Source organism: Perognathus longimembris, chromosome 20 (genome assembly GCF_023159225.1).
Source record: "Perognathus longimembris pacificus isolate PPM17 chromosome 20, ASM2315922v1, whole genome shotgun sequence".
NCBI lineage: Eukaryota > Metazoa > Chordata > Mammalia > Rodentia > Heteromyidae > Perognathus > Perognathus longimembris.
In genome coordinates, this window is record NC_063180.1 from 24,912,859 (window position 1) to 24,936,218 (window position 23,360).

Consider the following 23,360-nt stretch of genomic DNA (forward strand, 5'->3'; position numbering starts at 1 on the left):
TAACTTACTTTAAGTCCTGTATTAAATTGATCCTTGCAGACTGTAGGTGGTGTCACGGTGAACAGCCTGGAGACAATCCTGACTCCAATCACCAGACTCCAAGCAAAAAAAAAAAACAAAACAAACAAAAAAAAAACAGGTTTTAAACCCAAACTGATTATGTTTGGGTGCAGCAAATGGGTCTAAGAAAAAGTACAAAAGCTTCAAATATGCAGCACATGGTCAAAGTACAATGATGCAAAACCAGCGTTATTCTTTATTTCCATCTATGCTAAAAGTGGTAGAGTGCTATCCATAAGCAAAAGAAGCACACGGGCACTGCACAGGCCCTGAGTTCAAGTCCCCTCAGTGGCAAAAAAAAAAAAAAAAAGAAGAAGAAGGCAGAGGTGGCTTTTCAATGAGAAAGTCAGTTTCTTGGACACTGTGAAGTTCCTAATTTCACACATGTTATAAGATAACTATAACAGCCCCTGGAGTGTGAGTCAGGGCTACCTGTGCTGGCTGATGGTGGGGCCCCACCCATGGAGTGATTTCCACCTTCACCCTGTTTGTTCAACTCTAGCTCTGAAAAGTGTGGCTGCCCTCCCCTGCTCACACTTCCTCCCTTAAATGACCTCCCCTGCTGTCCTCCCAGTTCTCCTCTCAGGACTCTGTCTCTGCCCTTCACAGTGTTGCCTGGGTTTCCCAGGTAGGGTCCCTGCGCCCACCTCAATGCTTCCCATGCTGATCCTGCAAGAAGAACCAGGAACCCCGGGGACCTGGCGCCCAACCATCCACTCGCCCTGCCCTTTGTACCCCAGGCTGCCAGCCCAGACCTGCCCACACCACTGCCCTCACCCACCTCTTACCCACAGCCCACACCACCAGCCATGGCAGCTGACTTATGGAACTCATCCTCTCCCAGCATGCAGGGCTCGCAGAATGAAAGGGTTCACCTCAGAGGCCTCTGGGAAATAGAGTCCAATGAGCAGAGATTCCTGGAACCAGGAACTTCTCTCAGATTTCCCAGCATGCAGCGCAACAGTGGCTTATGGGACTCCATGGTCCCCAGGAGCCTCTGGTCCCCTCTGAAGATTTCTTTCCCTGGCATTCAAATGCTGAGAGCTTGGCTGCGCAGAAAGAGTTAACAATTTTTTGTGTGTGCTGGTCTTGGGGCTTGAACTCAGGGACTCTGTGCTGCTTCTTCTGTCTCAGCCTGACCATCCACTCGAGTTAGCTGTGCCCATGGTCCCGTGTGAACATGCAATATCAGTGGGCCAATGAACACTGAGGCATGTCAGTGCACAGGAACCCCTGCTACAGCCAGTGTAGGGGAAGACAAGATGCCCTTTGAGGATGAGGGTAGATCTTCTCAGTCACACAGCTTTCAGTCCTGGACCAAGAGATATAAAGGCTTCATTATAGGGGACCCCAGAATCTTGGGGAGACGTCTTATCATGGCAGACCCTGGCTGCCTCTTTGTTCCCTAGCAATGTGAGAATAGAGAAAAACTAGAGATCCCTGCTAGGTTCACAGTGCATTTATTGACATTCAGACATCCAACTTTAAAAGCCACTCCCTAGTAAAGGGAATTAAGTAATATAATGAATTACAACAAGTTAATTATCTGTATATCTGTAATGTGATACCTCATTAAATCACAGATTATATATTCACAAATGACACCTGATGAAACTGGCTAATTAAGCCTTTTTATCCCTTGACCTTAAACTCAGTGCCCCGAGATTTACCTGAGCAACTGCAGATTTGAGATACATTTAGTTCTAGAAATAGAATTGTTTTCACACTTTATGGGTGACTGAAAACATTTATTATGCCACAACAAATATTTTTGAATATTCTAACTATTAGTACTTAAAATAGATAGCATCCGTTTGTCCGTGTTCAGGCTAGTTTTTTTCTTTAGTTAAACATTGACCATTTCCTTCACTTCTTCATCTCGGGTCCTGTGGACTATACTAGAATTTCTTTTGCTCAAGGATGGCTACCTAAATTACTTAGATTGTATTGATATTTTGTCTAGGCCTTAGAGATCCTCATATCTGGCCTCCTCAGTAACTAGGATGACAAGTGTCTGCTACTGACATCAGCTGCTATTTTATTTATAACGACTCTCTCCTCAAGTTGACAGGGTTTCAAGAAAAATTTCCATGACTCCATAGGGAACTATCTAACACAGAACGTTAAAAGAAAAGAATCAAGATGGAATTAGTTAACACATGTTAGAAGAGTTTAACTAGTTTATCTTTCAAAGTGGCACAACCAGCATTTACTGAAGTGTATTCTATGGTGGAATATGAGACGGTGAAAAATGGATTATGTCTAAATCTAATATTTCAACTTGTCAGGGGCTGTGAATATGGCCTAATGGCAAGAGGGCTTGCCTCCTCCTATACATGAAGCCCTAGGTTCGATTCCTCAGCATCACATATATAGGAAATGGCCAGAAGTGGCCCTGTGGCTCAAGTGGCAAAGTGCTAGCCTTGAGCAAAAAGGAAGCCAGGGACAGTGCTCAGGCCTTGAGTTCAAGGCCCAGGTCTGGCAAAAAAAAAACCCACTAACATTTGAACTTTTCATATGATTTCATGGGCAATAACAAAGAGGCAGCAAACACATACATACATACACACATACACACACACACACACACACACACACACACACACACAGATATAATGGAGCCCATAAGGGTATGGTTGTGATGGTTTCATCCCTGCATATCGTTCGTTAAAACAACCAAGTACAGGAACCTATGTCTCACCTCAGACACTTCTTACTTGAATTTGAAATATCATCATAGAAAATTTAAAATCTGCACCATCAAAAAATAATCACAAGAAACACTTCGAATTGGCAATCATCCGCTCTATAAACCCATATTACTAGTTTAGTAAAATCACTGCACACTAGAGGGTCACTGTTATATTCCTGGCTCCTAAGAAAGCTGAGATTTGATGTCTACAGTACATTGTCACCCTGGACTGAGAGCATTCTCTGAAAAATTTATCTGCAGTTGACTAGCAAATAAGCTAGAAGTGGAGCTGTGGCTGATGAGCAAAGAAGATGAGCAGGAGCAGAAGACCTTGTGCTCGGCCTAATTCTGACACATACAAACAGCAGTTCTTTCAACAAGCTTACTGAAAGTAAAAGAAAAAGTGACACTGTCCAAAGAGAAATGTACTCATTACTTGGTTTCTAAAATGGCCATCTCTCGGGAAAACAGCTTCATAATAAGATTAAATATATATTACTAAACATTAATATAAAGACACTTGTTTTTTGTATTCTTTCTCTCCATATCAGGAAACTATCACCATCTTCACGGTCCCATGCACAGCAAGTTACAATTCTTCCATTTCCAGCACTGAAATCCAGGTCCCCTGGTTGTGCAGAGAGGGGCAGAGCTCTCCTCACTTCCTCCTGGGGTGTGTGGCCAGGGAGAAGGGATGGCCACGCCCAACAAATCCAGCTGTTAGCAGGCAAAGCAGGCCTAATAGCATTTTGATTCCAGACTTTCAAACTTCCACACATTCTGACTTGGCACTCCCAGAAGACTTAATTGAAAGGATAGGTCCCGGCCATACCAGAGGACCATGCAGTGATCATCACAGACAGGAGAAGAAGGTTCATAAGTAGGTTTATTAATGGGGCCATATTCCCACAGGAGAGGGAGCTACATGGCTTCTGCACCTTATCCAGGTGACAGCTTCTCTCCCTGGGATAAAGGGGAAGTAGTTAGGTAGTGAGTAGGAGTGGCTCATTAGGTATGGGTGGATCTGGGGGCTGGTGAGAGGCACTGAGAACCTGAGGCTAGAGAAATGCTAACATTTATGACTGACAGCAGGAAAGAGTCACAACCAGAACACCCTGAGAATGGAGAGCAATCTGCAACCATGAAACGTTCCTGGGTAGCTCAACCCTGGCTGCAGAAAATGTCCTCGCCCCAGGATTCCCATGCTGCCCTCCTAGCTGCTGGGACACCATGGTTTCTCCAGGCTCCTCATGTGCCTGGGTCGCTTACTGATTCTCTCCAGTGGAAATAGATGACACTAATACCCCATCCCCTGCCTGGCGAAGCATCAGTGCCCTAGTCCTGACTGCCTGAGGTCGGGGCCAAGCCTCTAGATATGGGTGTGCGGCTTCCTGATCTCACCTCAGTCTCCATTTTAGTCTCTTCTCAGTCTTCACTTCCAAGCTCCTCATTGCCAATGCATATGGGGACAGAGCAGGACCTGGGCCCCCAGCGGCTCCCAGGCTCACCTGCATGTGGGTGTGGAAGGGCAGGTGAGGTGGTTTTCCCAGTGTCTTAAAGGCAGAACCTACAGAGCAAGGAGTGGCTAGTGAGCTCATCTCTGACCAGAGAAAAAACATGAGGTGAGAGGAAGAGAAAGAAGTGATGGCTGCTTCCCAGGAAACTCCAGCTCAGTTCGAGGTCAGATCCTGCTCCCTCTTGGAATGTCACAGAGTTAAACCTTGTTGGGGATGGAGGCCGGGATCAGATGGTAGAGCTCAGGCCTAGAAGTGAAAGCATCAGATAGGAGTTCCAGTTCTACTCCTAGACAAAAAAATTAAAATAGAAGGACTGTAAAATGTTGACTTCTGTAGTTCTCTCCTTGACTAATGAGCATTTCCCATGGACTTTTTCTTCTGTCCTCATCTACTGATTCCTTAGAGAATCTTCTCCCTGCTGAGGAGAAAGTCCTCCCCATTCTGTCCTCCTCCCCTCACTTCTATCTGGACAGAGTCTATCCTGGAATTGCTTACTCACAGGACTGCACATTTTTTCAGCAAGCAGTGAGCTCTGAATATGGAACCAGCATTGCCAGGTACTATTTGGAGTGGAACTAGGTCCTCTGACATCAGTGAAGATGGAAATGTGTGGTGGTACTTTCATCCTGCATGAGAATTTAGATTAGTGACCTTGGAGAACAATGTGTCATAATTCAGACTTGTATTCCTTGCTCCTCAGAAAGCTGAGATCTGAAGATTATGGTTCAAAGCCAGAACAGGCAGGAAAATCTGTGAAATATTTTGTTTCGCACTCGTGAGCTAGAATTCAGAGCCTGGGGCTGTCTCTTTACTATTTTTTCACAAGCTCAGTCCTTAGAAACTTTGAGCCACATCTGCAAAGGTGGTTTTCGAGTGCTTAATTGAAGATGAGAAGTCTCAGCAGGACTTTTTCTGTCAGGTTGCCTTTGAACCTTGATCCATAGATCTCAGCCTCCTGAGTAGCTAGGATTACAAGCCTTGGTGCCGAGTGTGGGCAAGTTAGACTACTCTCTCTAATTAACTACCAAAGAGCAAAAGGTAAGGCTGTGGCTAAAGTGGTTAAGGTCTAACCTCAGTGAAAAAAAACCTCTATGCTAGTACCTAGGCCCTGAGTTCAAGCCCCAAAATTGGTATTCACAAAAACAAAAAAGCAAAAAGCAAAAAAAAAGAAAACAAACAAACAGAAAAACAGCCTTAAGAAAGAAAATGGCAACTGGTGCTTAAAAAAGCTGAGAAATGAAAGAGTATTAGAATATATGTGATTTTCAGAGGCTGAATGTGAAAGCTGAGACAGGAATTTATACAATATAGCAGTCAGGTTTGGCTTGATTCCTGCCTAAAATTGCTTATTAATGAGTGGATTCAGTTGACTGAGTCCTTTCTATTCCTTCTGTCTCTACTGTCAGGACAATGACAATGTTGGCTGACAATTACTTCATTCACTGGGATAATGAGTCTGGTCCAAATGCCATCATCGTAGATAGTTATGGTTATTTTTCTCTTTGCCACCAATAACGAGCAGGCAGACAGCTTCTGGAGTATGTGCGTTAACCACCAATACCGAAGCACAGGTTTCCTCCTCTTCCTCTATTGTGGGGGAGGAGGGCTCTCACCTGTGCTTGATGAAGATGTATTGCCCAGGTACATATCTGAACGTGGGTCTCAGTTCTGTAAGTTTTCACTTCATTCTCTACATGGTTGCATCTTTAGATTTTCAGAAAACAAAACAAAGCCACAGAGTTAGTACTTCTCTACATACTTTGTAAATCCTAAAAGGTACCATAGAGCATATCATACACCTGAAATAATAGCATTCATTTTCATTTTATCATTGTTCTTTTCTCTACAATTTAGTTTAATATAATTTAAGTTTTATTAAGTTTCTATGCAAAGAATTTTCAATTTTATTCAACGTCGCATGGACTTTCCTGCTCAGGCTGGATTTTAACCAGGATCCTAAAACCTTCTGAGTAGCTAACAGTTATGAGCTTGTTGAATATTCCTGCTTTCTTTGATGACTGACTCATCATTCAACAATGTGTTGTTCACTCTCACTGTGTTTGAATATTTTGTGTGCTTTCTTTAAACTCGAGTTTTAATCCATTCTGATTTTTTAGACTACAGAGAATATTTCAGTGTCTTATATGTACTTACCTTTACTTTATGTATGAGAATAAGATTTTTTTTTTAGAAAGTTTTAGGAGCTGCAGACAGAAATGTTATGTGTGGTTGGTGAATAAAATATTCTGCAGAAAACGTTGTGCAGGACCACCCAAGATTTTAGAAGATGCTATACAGTCCAAAACTCTTTCCAACATGTACCACTGGAGAAGCTGACCAAACTTTACTTTTTGCTCAGGAAAAAGATATATGCTTTTCACCCGGAACACTGACATTATTGGAGACATGTTTTCTTTTAATCAATCTTGGACTTGAACTTAGGGCCTGGGCACTGTCCCCGTGTTCTTTCACTCAAGGTTAGCGCTGTACCAATTTAAGGATACTTCTACTTCTGGTTGACTTGTTATTTATTGGAATAGACTCTAATGCACTTTAGTGCCCGGACTTCTTTGAAGCCCATGCATCGATTTGAAAGTTCAAAGAAGCTAGGTAGGATAACAGGGGTAAGGATAACAGGGGAAGTGCCTAGCTACTAGAGACCTTTTAAAATGTATCCAAATTAAAGATCTTAAGAAGAAACAAAATCTAAAGTTGGGGGCTGGGGATATAGCCTAGTGGCAAGAGTGCCTGCCTCGGATACACGAGGCCCTAGGTTCGATTCCCCAGCACCACATATACAGAAAACGGCCAGAAGCGGCGCTGTGGCTCAAGTGGCAGAGTGCTAGCCTTGAGCGGGAAGAAGCCAGGGACAGTGCTCAGGCCCTGAGTCCAAGGCCCAGGACTGGCCAAAAAAAAAAAAAAATCTAAAGTTGGATAATATTTAGTTCATTGTTGTACATTGGAAAGGTGAGGTATATTATATATACATGTGCATGTATAAATATATCTATATATGATATATATGTATACAAACACATATCTGAATAGAAGATCCCATGTCAGAACAATATATTGCTCTTCCTATATGACATAAACGTAGCAATTAAAAAACACATACTTATGGTGGCATGTTAATTTTGTCATATATAAAATTTCTACTTATTTATGAATGTTATTATATGTTTAGTATATTGTGCACAATGATTTTGAGAATATGATGCCATATTTTCACATGACTAGGTTATACTGCAGGAAATTCCACTAAGCTTGAAAGTGTGTATTTAAAATCACTCACTTTGATAATCTGTAGTAGAAGGGTGACCTTACTTTGCTCAATTTCTTGACCAGGAATCAGAAATGGCCCACAGGCAAATGCTCACATTGTTATCTTTTGTCTTGTCCTTCTTGGGGACAGTTGACATTTGAGGACGTGGCTGTGGAGTTCACGCAGGACGAGTGGCAGTGTCTGACCCCAGCTCAGCGGGCTCTGTACAGGGAGGTCATGCTGGACAACTACAGGAACCTGCTCTCCGTGGGTGAGGATTTTGTGTCCCAATTTCTAGTTCATTTACAGAATTCCTTTGCAGAATATTTCATGTCAGGGGCAGCTTTCTTGGGTAATGGTGGCTTGTGTCTATAAGCCCAGCTACTCGGGAGACTGAGATCTGAGGATGGACCTTAAAAGCCAGTCTGAGAAGGACAGTCTATAAGACTCTTATCTGTATTGAGCCACTAAAAGCCTTCTGTGGAGCTGGGGCTCAAGTGATACAGTGCCAGCCTTGAGCACAAAAGCACAGGGACACTTACCAGGCCCTGAGTTCAAGCCCCAGGACCTTCCATACGTAAAAAAAAAAAAAAAAAAAAACAGAAGCAAAGTGGTGCCAGCTTTATCCAAGTGCATCTCAGATAACCTCATTTTCTGAAGCCAGGGAAAGGGTGCACACACACACACACACACACACACACACACACACACACACATACATTTTAACCAGACACGGATGGCTCACACTTGTAATCTTGGCTAATGAGGAGGCTGGGATCTTAAGACTGTGCCTTAAAGTCTGCAATGTAGAAATGTTTCTGCATCTATTATCTGCCAATAACTCCATAAAACCTGGAAGTGGAGTTGTGTCACAAAGTGGTAGAGTGGCAGCCATGACTGAAGGAATTTCTGGACAGCACCCAGGCACTGCAATCAACCACACAACCAATCAAAAACAAGAAAGAAAAGAAAAGCACATTTTCATAACTTCAAATCCTGTGCATGGCACTTTGGGTTTTTGTTGGTTTTGTATTGTTTTGGGGGGAGGGTTAGTTTTTTTGTGCCAGTCCTGGGGCTTGCACTCAGAGCTCAAGCACATGCCCTGGCTTCATTTGGCTCAAGATTAGCACTCTTTCTCTTGAGCCACAGCGCCACTTCCGGCTTTTCCTATATAAGTGGTGCTGAGGAAACCAACCCAGTGCTTCATGTATGCGAGGCAATCACTTTACCACTAGGCCAAATCTCCAGTCCCTCCTTCCACTTTTGAGGGAAATGAATGTGTCATTTTATTTTGGAGTGTGTGTATGTATACATGTGTGTACTGTATATGATATACATGTATATGGATATATATACTTGTGTACATATGTTTGTGCTTTATCAGAAATTCATTTTAGAGTTTTTTTTACTTAATTACAGAAGTCAATTTATACACTTTTCTCCCCCAATGTCTTTCACCTCTGATCCTTCAGTTCTCAATCCACTGAGAAGGGAAGCTTAGAGGCATGAGCCACTGGCACCCAGCTTGCGTGCCCACCAGAGCTGAGTGGAAATGCCAGCCATTCAGTGACATGGGACACTGCGCCCCACAGCTCTGCAGCTCGAGGTCACCCTGCACATTTGACTCTCTGGCAGGTGGATGCTGAAAACAGGGGTCCACAGGCAAATGGTTCCTGGGCACAACAAATGCCCCATCTGGAACTACACACCAGGCACATAGTAGGTAGCCATTTCCTCTCGTGTTCTCCAGCACACATGCCTTCTTACTTTTTCAATACCCAGGGCTTAATGTCTCTAAACCAGACCTCATCACCTGTCTGGAGCAAGGAAAAGAGCGCTGGACATGGAGAAAAAAGGAACCATCAGGAAAAACTATAGGTAAGTGGAAATGAACTAAACAACAACTGCAAAATTCACATGGAATGGATAAGGAAGACAGGACACAGAGAATGGGATTGCAACTTTCTACTAAACTGGAAATGTTAGTAGTGAGTTTTTTTCTTTGGCCAGGCCTGGGAATTGAACTCAGGGCCTGAGTGATGTCCTTCAGCCTCTTTTGTTCAAGTCCATGTGCTAACTTTAGAGCCCGAGCTCCCTTTCTGGTTTTTAGTTGGGTTATTGGACACAAAGAATCTCACAGACTTTTGTCCTGAGGCCGATTTTCAACCACAATCCTCAAAGCTCAGCCTCCTGAAAGCTAGGATGATAGGCATGAGTTATCAGTGTCTTTTTCTTGCTTTCTCAGATGAGCAGTCTGCAGACACACAGTCCCCACGTAATGCATGTGGGAGAACCTTCAGGAAATTATCTCTGCCCTCGCTCTGCACCAGACAATCCACTGTGAAAAGCAACCCTATGAATGTAAAGAATGCCAGAAAACTTTTCGCTACTCCTCGGATTGGCAGAAGCATCAACGAATTCACACAGGGGAGAAACCTTTCAAGTGTCAGCAGTGTGGCCAGTGCTTTAACCAGCTGTCCAATTGCAATTGTAGACCCTACAACAATGTGGCAAATCCTTTCAGAATTCACACAGATTCATGCAGAAGAGAAACCCTACCAGTGCAAAGATTGTGACAAGTCATTTAGACATGTCTCCAGTCTGAAGGTACACGAGAGAACACACACTGGGGAGAGGCCATTCCCATGTCTTGTATGTGGCAAAGCTTTTCAAATATGTTCACATCTAAAAAGGCACCAACTGATCCACACACAAGAAAAATATCACAGATGCAATGCATGTGACAAATTGTTCACGTGGCGTGGGAATCTGATCAGACACCAGCAAATTCACACTGGAGAGAAACCTTATGAGTGCAAACACTGTGGTAAGACCTTCTGTTCTATATCCAAATTGAAAGAACATGGCAGGACACACACAGGAGAGAAGCCCTACACATGTGAACAGTGCCACAAATCTTTCAAATACAGCTCAAACCTCAGAGATCACCAGAGAATCCACACTGGGGAGAAACCTTATGAATGCAAACACTGTGGTAAGACATTCCAGACTAACTCCAAGTTAAAACGTCATGGGAGGAAACACACTGAAGAGAAGTACTACACCTGTGAGCAGTGCCACAAATCCTTCAAATATGAATCCAGCCTCAGAGCTCACCAGAGAAGCCACACTGGGGAAAGACCCTACAAATGCCATTCATGTAGCAAATCATTTATACAGAGTTCACACCTGAGGACTCATGAGAAAATCCACGTGCCAACGAAACCCTAAAAGTTCAAGGAATAAGGAATGGCCTTTCCACACTACTCAAGCCAAAAGAAACACAGAGGAAGCCACACTGGAAGAAAACAGAGAAAACAGAAAAGAGAGAATTCAGAAAAGTATCCAACTAAGCCTGGGCATTACAATGAGCACAGAAACTAGGAAGGAGAGAAGACAGAAAGGAAGGGGATGGATGACATCAGTAAACCACTGCTCCAGTTGGCTAAAACACAAGAATCCGTACACATAGCTCAAGAATGGATGGCACTATGGGTTAGCAAACATGAGATTCTGGGTTTGCACTCCAGGAAATGAAGGAAAGAAGGGGAGGCTCAGATTTGGAGGGGGCATGTCTACAGTGGTGGAATGTTTGCCCAGCAAGTTTGAGCCTTATGTTCAAAAGTAACCCTACACAAAGAATGGACTTGGCCAGGCCCTGGTGGCTCACACTTGGACTCCCAGCTGCTCAGGAAGCTAGATCTGAAGACCACGGTATGAAGACAGGCAGGGCAGGAAGGTCCATGAGACTCTTATCTCCAATTAATCATGAATAAAAGTGACCAGAAATACAGCAATGGCTCAAGTGGTAGAACTCCATCTTGAAGCAAAAGAAGTTCAAGGATATTGCCCAGGCTCCGAGATGAAGAAGGGAAGGAAATGGTCAATGTTTAAGGAGACAAACTAGCCTGACCTGGAAGAATGGATACATATTTCAAGTAGGAAATTTTACAATGTCCAAAAATATTTGTTTGGGGATGATAAATACATAATTTCAAGCATCAGTAAACAGTGAAAAATTTCTCTTTGAAAGAGTGTAAGTATATTACAAACCTGCAGTTCCTAATGTAAATCTGGGGTCACTGAGTTCTAAGGCATGGGTAAGAAGGTTTTTTAATCACACTTAATTGCAAGGATTTTCATGAATGTATAATTGTGTTTTAATCTGTATATACCAGGTGTACAGATGTTTAATTTATAGTGATTCATTTTATTACTTAGTTCCCTTTACTAGGGAGTGGATTTTACCATTTGAAGTCTGAATGTCAATAAATGAATGGTTAACCTAGCACTCAACTCTCATTTATCTCGTTGTTGAGAATGTTAGGGAACCAAGAGTCAGCCAGGGCCTTACCCCTGGTATGAGACCGCCCCCTTGAAAATGAGTGCCCCCCATAATAAGGCCTCCATTATCCTGGTTCTTTGCTGGAAGAAGTGTGATTGAGGTAGGCAGAAATTCTCCCCATCAGAATGAGCGTCTCCATGGACAAACAAACCCAACACCACTGCAGAGACACAGTGCAGGTGCCCCTGGCCTGTAGGCCTAGACTCTGGGGTCAGGTGAGGCCCAGCAGTGCTGCTCTGGATCTGAAGTCTCCATCTGCACCAGGAAAGCCTCCATGCTGACCCGGCTCCAGGGAGGAGGGAGACGGGCAGCAGCAGGGCCTCTGGTCACGCATAAGTCACAGGCCCACTGAACACAGACATCTTGCTGAATTCAGGAGGATTTGAGGCCAGTGGCCAACATGGGCTCAGTGCAGCAGCTCTGCTGACGAGGAAGCACCCACCTCACTGGAGAAGATCCACACTCTCATCCTCAAAGGTTCCTGTGCACCACGCTGGTTGGATGAAGTCGATGCCTCTTGCTGAATGGTGGGCAAAGTCAGGGCCTCTATTCCATGTGCATAGGAGTTCAAGGACCACTAATACTCCATGGAACCACTGATATGGCTAAGTGTTTATAGGCCAACTAATATTTCATGTGCATATGTAGTCATGGGAGTACTAATACTCCATGTACCAATGTGATCATATGACCATGTACCTTGAAGGGAGTGTTGAGGTAGGGACAGAAGGAGCACCGTCTACTCCTTGAGTTCCAGCTCCAGCACAAGCACAAACCAAATACTGTTAAATCTTTGTGGCCCACAATGCTCCTAGCATTTGAATCCAAGAGCTCTTTTCTTTTTTTTTTTTTTTTTTTTTTTTTTTTTTTTTGCCTGTTCTGGGCCTTGGACTCAGGGCCCAAGCACTGTCCCTGGCTTCATTTTGCTCAAGACTAGCAAGCTACCACTTGAGCCTCAGCGCCACCTGTGCCTGCTTTCTATAAATGTGTAGCTTGGGAATCGAACCCAGGGCTTCATGCATAGTAGGTGAGCACTCTTGCCACTAGACCATATTCCAAGCCCTCCAAGACCGCTTACAGGGGAAAACAGGCTCCTGATGACCACTGAGACCCCACTTAGCCACTGTAGAGTTGCATTTTGGGAAAGACTGAAGGAGCTATTCCAGTTCCCTGCATTCCATATGCTACAGTGCATTTCTCAGAGGCAATGGGTCAGAAGCTATTAGATCTGTGAAGCATTGCATGCGAGGAAAGTCTCAGGGAAAGCCTCTGGTTGGATGAATTTCTCATTGGACTCTATTTCCCAGAGGCCTATGGGGCCAACACCAATAGTCTGTGGACTATTGCAAGCTGGGAGAGGATGAGTTTAGAAGGCCAGCCTTCATGATTGATGCTGTGGGGAGTGTCATGGGGCATACCGGGTGGGGAAGCGTGGAGAGGATGGGGTGTCAGCATAGGGTGGATGGGACAGAGTGACGTGGATTGGTTGGAACATACTTGTTGGCCATCTTCTCTCCTGCTCTCAGCAGACATGTCACTCAATTTTGGCAATGCCCAGTCCTTAATGTCTGTAAACCAGTCCTAATTACCTGTCTTTAACAAGATGAGAGCTTAGAAAGGGAGAGGAATGGAAATGTAAGTTAAAATGAACAAAACCTCATTCCAAGAAAACACTGAAAATATTGGTGGTGATTGGTTTTTTATTTTGCCAGACCATCAACTTAAAGTAGGGGCCTGGGTGCTGTCCCTGAGCCTCTTGTACTCAAGGCTAGAGCTCTAGTACTTGAACCACATACCTCCATTTCTAGATTTGAGGTATGTTACCGGAGGCTAAGTTTCTCACAGACTTTCCTTCCCAGGCCGACATTGAACCATGATTCTCAGCACTCAGACTCCTGTGTAGCTAGGATGACAGGTGTGAACCATAAGGCTTCTCTTTTCTTGATGTTTCATTTGGGGATTCTGCAGAGATGGTCCTCATGGAATGCATGTTATGGAACCTTCAGGAATATCTCCAGTCTCACTGTGTACGAGAAAATCCACTGAGAAAAGCAATCACTCCAGGGAGAATCCTCACTCATGCAGACACCATCAGGCATCTCTTCAGCTGCAAACAACAGGGGAAAACCTACCCTAGTAAGAATGTCTTCAAATGTGAGCAGTGCCACAAATTCATCAAATACATGTCCAGCCCTAGAAGACACCAGAGAAGCCACCCTGGGGACATCTTTACAAATGCCACACATGTGACAAATCATTTAAGTCATCCTCTTCAAGGTCTGCAGGGAGAGCCACTAGCACCAAGGAAGGAAGGGAGGCAGGTCAGAGGGGAAGTGAAATGGAGTTAGCTTGGGCCAAAGCCCAGTGGAGAGCAGAGACTGGGCAGGGCCAGAAGGAAAGGAGGTTTAAAGGACCAGTGATTGGATGCTCAAAAAGGTAGGTGTGGCCTTAAAGAGGCTAGACTAGGGAAAAGACCCAGGCTTGGGCTGCTTACACAGAGTGGGCTGGGAAGAATCTGATTTGGCAAGGAGGCAGGCCTAGGAAAAAGAGGAATTGGACAGAACTTTGCCTGGGGTATACTGGCAAAAGGGATGAAGCCTTGGCAGACCCCAGGCCTCCCAGTGGCCACTGGCCTGAAGCAAGGATGCTAAAGTGGGGCTCAAGTTGAGGGTCAGAGTCAGAGTGCTGAGCTGCAAGTTTAGGGTGTAGAGGGGACAGGCAATCACTTGGCCTGGAGGGGCTGGGTCAGTGTTTCTATGGGTTGGGCCAGGTCCCTGATGGGCTGTACTGGGCTCTGAGGGGTGAGGTCCAGGTGTTGGAGGGAGGCAAGAGCGAATTTATGGGAAGGACCAGGTATCTAGGGACTAGGGTGATGAGAGGTAGAGGCAAGATTATATTGGCAGAGAGAGGGTGATATGGAAAAGGCCAGGAAAATAGAGGAGACCCGGATGACAGGGAATGAGGCAGGGTGGTGAGGGGAAGTACCAGCTTGATGGGGGAAACTTAGGGTGCTGAGGGGTGGGATCAGTGTGATGTGGGTGGGGCCAGCATGCTGAGGAACAGGGCCTGGAACCAGGCCCAGCCTGTGCTCTTGGCTTCTTCTCAGACTCTGGGTGTTTTCCTAGGGGTTGTAGGTCAGACCTCCCAGGAAGGAGACCCAGGCTCCTCAGCCTGGCAAAGGAGATCTCACTGCAGATCATGATGCACCAATGCACAAAGGAGGTGAAGCCATTGTCATCTTGGCAAGGAGTGTGGCAAACAGTATCTCAGGGAAACTTTAGGAAAATAAATTTGCCCAATAGGGCTGGGAATATGACCTAGTGGCAAGAGCGCTTGCCTCCTACACATGAAGCTCTTGGTTTGATTCCCCAGCACCACATATATGGAAAACGGACAAGAGGGGCGCTGTGGCTCAGGTGGCAGAGTGCTAGCCTTGAGCAAAGGGAAGCCAGGGACAGTGCTCAGGCCCTGAGTCCAAGGCCCAGGACTGGCCAAAAAAAATATAAGTAAATAAATAAATAAATAAATAAATTTGCCCAATATAGGGAGTAATGCATTGTGTGCAGAGAAGTGGTAGCCAGGAAGACTGGTGTTGGGTCATTTCCTTTAAAAAAAAAAAAGTGCTGGATTTCAATAGATAATATACATGTTATTGACTTAAGATGATGCTTTCCTTCCGGGACACTGTAGAGACAAACACGCAAACACATGAACCTTGCTATCACCTCAGGGACTTCTTCCTTGAGGGTATCTCACGTCATCCTTCAATATTTAAAATCACCACCACCCAAAAAATAATCACCACAAAGCATTCAGAACTGACATTGTCTGCTGTCTAAACTAATATTACTAGTTTAATAGGATCACTGGACTCTGGTGGGTCACTGCTTTCCTCCTAGATCCTCAGAAGGCTGAGATCAGAGGACTGTGGTTCCATGACACCCTAGGTTGACAGAATCCTCTGAAACACTTATCTGCCATTAACTAGAAATAAAGGGAGAGGTAGAGTTGTGGGTGATGAGCAAAGAAGGTGAGCAAGTGCACAGGGCCTGCAGTTGGAGCCCAGATATTGGCAGACACAAACGCCAAATGATTCGAAAAGCTTATTGGACACAAAGGAAAAAGTGACATTGTCTACTAAGAAATGCTCTTATTCACTGACTTCTGAAATGGTCAGGCCTCAGAATAACACCTTCACAGTAACAATACACTTATATTATTTCAAAAATTATTATAAAGGCTCTTGTTCTTTAAATTCTTTACCCAAGTTCAGATAACTGTGGCCATCCACAGCGCCCTGTGCACAGCCAATTAAAATTCTTCCAATTCTCCCACTGAAAGGTAGGTCCACTTCTGGTGCCAAAAGAGCACACTTGGCCTAATGTACCCCTGGTGGGTGTGCCTAGGAGACATGATGCACAAGCCCAACCAACCCTGCTAAGGCCATGCACAAGGCTGAATGGCAGGATTATCCAGACTTCCAACTTCCATACCTCCTAACTCTGCACCCCCAGCAGTCCCCAGACCCCTTCACATGTGGGTGTGGAAAGGCAGCTGAGGAGGTTTTGCCAATGACTTAAAAGCAGACCCTACAGAGCAAGGAGTGGTTGATTAAGCTCATCTGAGGGAAGCAGGACACCCACGGAGGGAGGAAGAAATGGAGGAAGTGATGGCTGCTTCCCAGGAAACACCGGCCCAGGTCAGGGTCAAATCCCAACTTCCTCCTGGAATGTCACATGGTTCAATATGCATGGGGTTGTAGAAGTGTCTCTGGAGATGGAGCTCTGTGCAGAGTGAAAGCATCAGATACATATAGGAGTCCTACTCTTAGACAAGAAAGGAAAAGGAGAGTACTGGAAAACTGGTGTTTCCACTTCTGCTCCATGCATGATGAGCATCTTCCATGGACTTTCCCTTCTGCTTCTCTTATTCCCACATCAAGCCAACTGTTAGAGATACTTCTCTCTGCTGAGGAGAGCATTCTCACAATTCTGTCATCCTCCTCCACTTCTCTCTGGACAGATTCTCACCAGGAATCACTCCCTCTCACGACTACAAAGTGTGTCAGCAGGCTGTGAGCTCTGAACATGGGACTGGCATTGCAGGATGCTGTTGCAGTGCATCTTGGTTCTTCACCACCCATGGAGAAGGAAATGGGTGGTGATAGTTTCATCCCCGGTGAGGATTTCCATTAATGCCCTTAGAGAATTGGGCGCCATGCCTCACACCTGTAATCCTTGCTCCTCAGAATCTGAGGATCAGGCCAGACCAGAAAATCTGTGAGATTTTTTTCTTGCTGTTATCATTTGTTGTGACCTTGAACTGAAAGCCTTGGTGAGTTCTCTAAGCCCTTTTGCTCGAAATTAGTGCTCAACCAATTTGGAGGACAGCTCCAATGGCTGTGAATTTAGGATTAGTGTCTCATGGGGACTCTTTCTGCCCAGGTCTCAGTCTCCTGAGTAGCAAGTACTACAGGCATGAGCCACCAGTGCCCAGCACAGTAGCGTGTTATATCCAATTCATCACCAAATGAGAAACAGTAAACCTGTAGCTCAAGTGGTGGAGCACTAACTTCAACAAAACAACTCAATGACAGTACCCAGGCCATGAGTTCAAGCCCCAGATTTAGCACTCATTTTTAAAAGGGCTGGGGAAGCTTTGAAACCAAAAGGCACCTGTTGCTTAAAATAGCTCAGAAAATGAAGAGGATTTAGAAGATGTCTGATTTCTCAGATGCTAAGTGTAAAAACACTGAGACTTACAGGAATTTGTGTAAAATAGAAATCAAGTGTGGCTGGAAACCGGCTTTAAATTCATTATTAATGAGTGGATTCAGGTGATAGAGATCATTCTATTTCTTTGATCTCCAATGTCAGGGCCATGACAATCTTAGCTGATCATTACTTTATACACTGGGATGATGAGTCTGGGCCAAATACCCTCCACATAGATATCCATGGTTATTTGTCTCTTTGCCAGTAATAAGTAGCCAGCAGACAGCTTCTACTGTGATGTGTGTTAACCTTCAATACAGAAGACCAGCTCCCATGCTCATTCCTTTCTCTTCTCTGGGCCCTGGTGTGGGGAGGAGGGCTCTCACCTGTGCTTGATGGAGATGAACTTCCCTGACAGGTGCAGATCTGAAAGCATCTCTCCACTCTGCATGTTTCATTTCATTGTATACTTGGTTACATCTTTGAGTTTTCAGAAATTAATAACAAGAGACATAGTTAAAAGCTATCTCTATATTTTTAAATCCTAATAAATAGCATAGTGCCTATAATATACCAGAAGTTTTAGCACTTATTTTGTTGTTATCATTGTTCTGTTCTCTACAATGTATTTTAATACAAGTTAAGTGTAGGTAAGGTCATATACAATTCGTTACAATTCTCTGCCATATCTCATGGACTTCCCTACCATGGTTGATTTTAGCCATGTTTCTAAATATTCTGAGTAGGTAAGATAGCAGTTGTGAGCTTTCTGAATATACCTTCTTTCCTCAGCGACTCATCATTCAACAGTATGTTGTTCAGGATCCCTGTGTTGAAATATTATTTGTAGTTTCTTTTCAATTCTAGTTTTAATCCATTCTGGTCTGATAGAATACAGAGAATATTTCAATATTTTTCTACATAACAAGCCTGTTTCTATGTCCCAAAATATGATCCATTTTGGACAAAGTTTTATGAGCTGCTGAGAAAAATGGTTTTCTGTGGTTTGTAGATAAAATGCTCCACAGTAAACTGTTTCTTGGAACCCCCAGTAAATGTGGAAGATGTTACCCAATCCATTAATCATTTTCAACAAAATCCACTGGTGACCTTGAGGAAACTCTTCACTTATGGCTAGGCAAATGTCTGCTTTTGGACCTGGAAGAGTGATATCACCAGAGACTTTTTTTTGTCCCTATAGGGCTTGAACTTAAAGCTTGGGCACTGTCCCAGAGCACTTTCACTCAAGGCTGGTGCTCTACCACTTTGAGGCACAGCTTCACTTCCAATGATCTGGTGGTTCATTGGAGGTAATAGTTAATGGACTTCACTGCCTGGACTAGCTTTGAACCACCTCCCTCATACCTCGGTCTTCTGAGTAGCTAGGATTACAGTTGTGAAACACCAGTTCCTAGCTCAAAGAAACCTTTTTAAACATACCATGCAAATCCAAATTAAACCTTTTAAAAGGAATCAAATCAAAAGTTGGACAATACTTACTGCAGTACATTGTAAAATGTGAGGTATATATATGCATACACACATATACACATACATATATTTATATATATACACATACACACACATTGGACTAAGAGATTCCATGTCAAAACAATAGACTCCTAGTGCTGTGTGACATAAAATATAGTAATCAAAAAACAAATTCTTGGGCTGGGGATATAGCCTAGTGGCAAGAGTGCCTGCCTCAGATACACGAGGCCCTAGGTTCGATTCCCCAGCACCACATATACAGAAAACGGCCAGAAGCGGCGCTGTGGCTCAAGTGGCAGAGTGCTAGCCTTGAGCGGGAAGAAGCCAGGGACAGTGCTCAGGCCCTGAGTCCAAGGCCCAGGACTGGCCAAAAAAAAAAAAAAAAATTCTTATCTTGATACCATAATTTTATATCATATATACAATTTCATCTTGTTCTCATTTCTTATTCTATTCTTATTATATTGTGTACAATGGTTTTGAGAATGTGATACCATATTTTCATGTGCTCAGTTATACCCATGGGAAACCAAGAACTTTGAAAGTGTGTATTTAGGGCTGGGGATATGGCCTAGTGGCAAGAGTGCTTGCATCTATACATGAAGCACAGGGTTCGATTCCCCAGCACCACATATACAGAAAATGGCCAGAAGTGGCGCTGTGGCTCAAGTAGCAGAGTGCTAGCCTTGAGCAAGAAGAAGCCAGCGACAGTGCTCAGGCCCTGACTCCAAGCCCTAGGACTGGCCAAAAAAAAAAAAGAAAGAAAGTGTGTATTTAAAAATCACAAGTTTTGCTCAACTATAGCAGAACCATAACCTTACTTTTCTCAGTTTCCCGTACCACATATAGAAACTTACTCAAGTTCAAATGCTCACATGTGATCTTTTGTCTTTTTCTTCCTGGGGACAGTTGACATTTGAGGACGTAGCCATGGAGTTCTCCCAGGATGAGTGGCGGTGGCTGACCCCGGCTCAGCGGACTCTGTACAGGGAGGTCATGCTGGACAACTACAAGAACCTGCTGTCTGTGGGTAAGGAGCTTCTGTCCCACTTCTAGTTCATTCTCAGAATTCCCTTGCAGAATATTTCATATCAGGCCCATCTTTGCTGAGTACTGGTGGCTCCTGCCTGTAATCCCAGCTATTCAAAAGGCTGAGATCTGAGGATCGTGCCTCAAGCCAGTCCAGGAATGAAAGTCTATCAGCCTCTCCTCTGTAATTAACCACCAGAAGCCATCTGTGGAGCTGTAGCTCAAATGGGACAGTACTAGCCTTGAGCACAAAAAACTGATCACAAAAAAAGAGAGTGTAACCAGGCCCTGAGGTGAAGACCCAGGATATTCCAAAAGTAAAAGAAAAAATAAAAGCGGTGCCTGCTTAGTGCAAGTGCATCTCAGATAACCTCATTTTGAAAAATCCTGACAATGGGTAGCTGTAACACACACACACACACACACACACACACACACACACACCACACCACCCCCCACATACACACACACACACACACACACACACACACACACACACACTTGTCAACCAGGAACTGGTGGCTGACACCTGTACTCCTGGCTAATGAAGAGGCTGAGATCTAAAGACTTGGCTTAAAGCCTGCCTAGACAGAAAAGTTGGTCTCCCTATTATCTCCAAATAACCCCATAGAAAGTAGAAGTGCAGTTGTGACTCAAAGTGGTAGAGTGCTAACTTTCACTGAAACAGCTCAGGGACAGAACACAGTTCTAGAGATCAACCACAAAACCAATAAAAAGGAAGAAATAAAAGAAAATAACACTTGTATAACTTCTGATCGTGGGTTTTTTGTTTGTTTCTATCTTTCTTTCTTTCTTTCTTTTTTGCCAGTCCTTGGCCTTGGATTCCAGGTGTAAGCACTGTTCCTGGGTTCTTCTTGCTCTAGGCTAGCACTCTACCACTCGAGGCACAGTGCCCGTTCTACCTTTTTCTATACGTGTGGTACAGAGGAATTAACACCAGCGTTTCATGTATGGGAGGCAATCACTCTAACACTAGGCCAAAACCACCGACCTTCCTTCCACTTTTGAAGGTAAATGAATGCTACAATTTATTTTGGCGTGTGTGTGTGTGTGTGTGTGTGTGTGTCCTTATGTACGTATATGCCTTGCACTCTCAGAAGATTTGCTTTCTTGTGGATGTTCTTTACCAAAAATCCATATGACAATCTTGCTGGATAATTAGAGGTGTAGTTTTACAGACTTTTCTCCACCGGCTGGCTGTCACCTCTGATTATTCTGTTCTCAATCCACTGAGAAGGGAAGCTTACAGGCATGAGCCACTGGCACCCAGCTTGCGTGCCCATCAGAGCTGAGTGGGAATGCCAGCAATTCAGTGACATAGGACACTGCGTCCCACAGCTCAGCAGCTCCAGGTCAACCTGCACATTTGACTTACTGGCAGCAGGATGCTGAAAACTGTGGGTGGAAATTGCACATAGGACCTGGTTACCACAAATGGCCAGTCTGTAGCTACACTCCAGGTGCATACAAACTGGCCATATACTCTTGTGGACTCCAGTGCAAATATCTTCCTACTTTTTCAATGCCCAGGTTTTGATGTCTCCAAACCAGACCTCATCACATATCTGGAGCAATGAAAAGAGCCCTGAAGACAAAAGAGAAAGCAACCATCAGGAAAAACTATAGATAAGTAGAAATGAACTGAACAGCATCCCAAGAACACACGTCCAAAGGGAAGTTAAACAGGAAGCAGAAATTGGGATTGCAATATTTTCCTAACCAAGAAATGTCTGTTGTGGGTTTTTTCCTTGGCCAGGCCTGGGAAGTGATCTCAGGGCCAGTGTCAAGTCCTTGAGCCTCTTGTGCTCAAGGCTAGTTCTCTAGCTCCTGAGCCATAGCTCCCCTTCTACTTTTTTAGTGGCTTAATGGACACAAAGAACCTTGCAGACTTTCATCATTGGGCTGACTTTCAACCCCAATCCTCAGATCTCAGCCTCCTGACTGGCTTGAATGACAGGCGTGAGCTATAAGTTTCTTTTCTTGCTTTCTCAGATGAGCAGTCTGCAGAGACACAGTACCCAGGGAAGGCATGTAGGAGAAACTTCAGGAAACTCTCTGCCCTCACTCTGTACCAGAGAATCCAGTGTGAAAAGCAACCCTATGAATGTAAAGACTGTGGGAAAACAATTTGCCCAGAACTCTGTGTTCCGGAAGCATCAGCAAATCTACACTAGGGAGAAACTTTTCAAGGGTCTGCACTGTGGCGAGTGTTTTCAGTATCTGTCCAGTAGTAGGAGACATTTCCGAGGTCACATGAGAGAGAATCCCTACTGGTGCCAGGTGTGTGGCAAATCCTTTAGATGGAATTCAGATCTTCAGACACACAAGAGAATCCATGCTGCAGAGAAACCCTACCAGGGTAAAGATTGTGACAAGTTATTTAGACATGTCTCCACGCTGATGGCACATGAGAGAACACACACAGGAGAGAGGCCATTCCCATGTCTTGTATGTGGCAAAGCCTTTCCAAAATGTTTACATCTTAAAAAACACCAAATGCTCCTCACAGGAGAAAAACCCCACAGCTGCAATGCATGTGACATATCCTTCACACTGCATGGGGATCTGATCAGACACCAGCGAATCCACACTGGAGAGAGACCTTACCAGTGTCCCCACTGTGACAAAGCCTTTAAACTTATCTCAACATCTAAGCAACACTAGAGAACCCACACCAGGGAGAGACCTTATGAGTGCAAAGTGTACAGCAAGACCTTCTGGTCTGTCAAGAACCTGAAAAAACATGGCAGGACACACACGGGAGAGAAACCCTACACATGTGAACAGTGCCACAAATCCTTCACATCCAGCTCCACCCTTAGGATACACCAGAGAAACCACACCGGGAGAAAGCTCATGAGTGTAAACACTGTGGTATGACTTTCTGCTATATCTCCAACCGGAAAGAACATGGGAGGACACACACTAGAGAGAAAACCTACACATGTGAACAGTGCCACAAATCTTTTCAAAAACAGCTCCACCCTCAGAGTTGACCAGAGAGGCCACACTGGGAACAGACCCTACAAAAGCCATTCATGTGGCAAATCATTTATACAGAGTTCACACTTGAGGAGACATGAGAAAATCCACAATCCATTGGAACCCTAACATTCAGAAAATGAGGGATGGTCTTTCCACACTACTCAAGCTGGAAGAAACACAGAGGAAGCCACAGTGAATGAAACCTACAAACATTGAGAATTCAGAAAAGCCTCCTGCCACA

At 44.3% G+C, this 23,360-nt stretch overlaps 1 protein-coding gene across 1 annotated transcript in view; it reads left to right on the forward strand.

Annotated features, from left to right (window-relative positions):
* The first annotated feature begins 5,685 nt into the window (after positions 1–5,685).
* Znf331 (zinc finger protein 331) overlaps positions 5,686–23,360 on the forward strand; it is a 34,673-nt gene continuing 16,998 nt past the window's right edge. Inside the window, exons 1-4 of the mRNA XM_048368983.1 lie at positions 5,686–5,745; positions 7,685–7,805; positions 10,059–10,141; positions 19,994–20,114. Of these exons, the coding sequence (XP_048224940.1) occupies positions 5,686–5,745; positions 7,685–7,805; positions 10,059–10,141; positions 19,994–20,114 (385 nt within the window). The remainder of the gene's footprint in view (positions 5,746–7,684; positions 7,806–10,058; positions 10,142–19,993; positions 20,115–23,360) is intronic.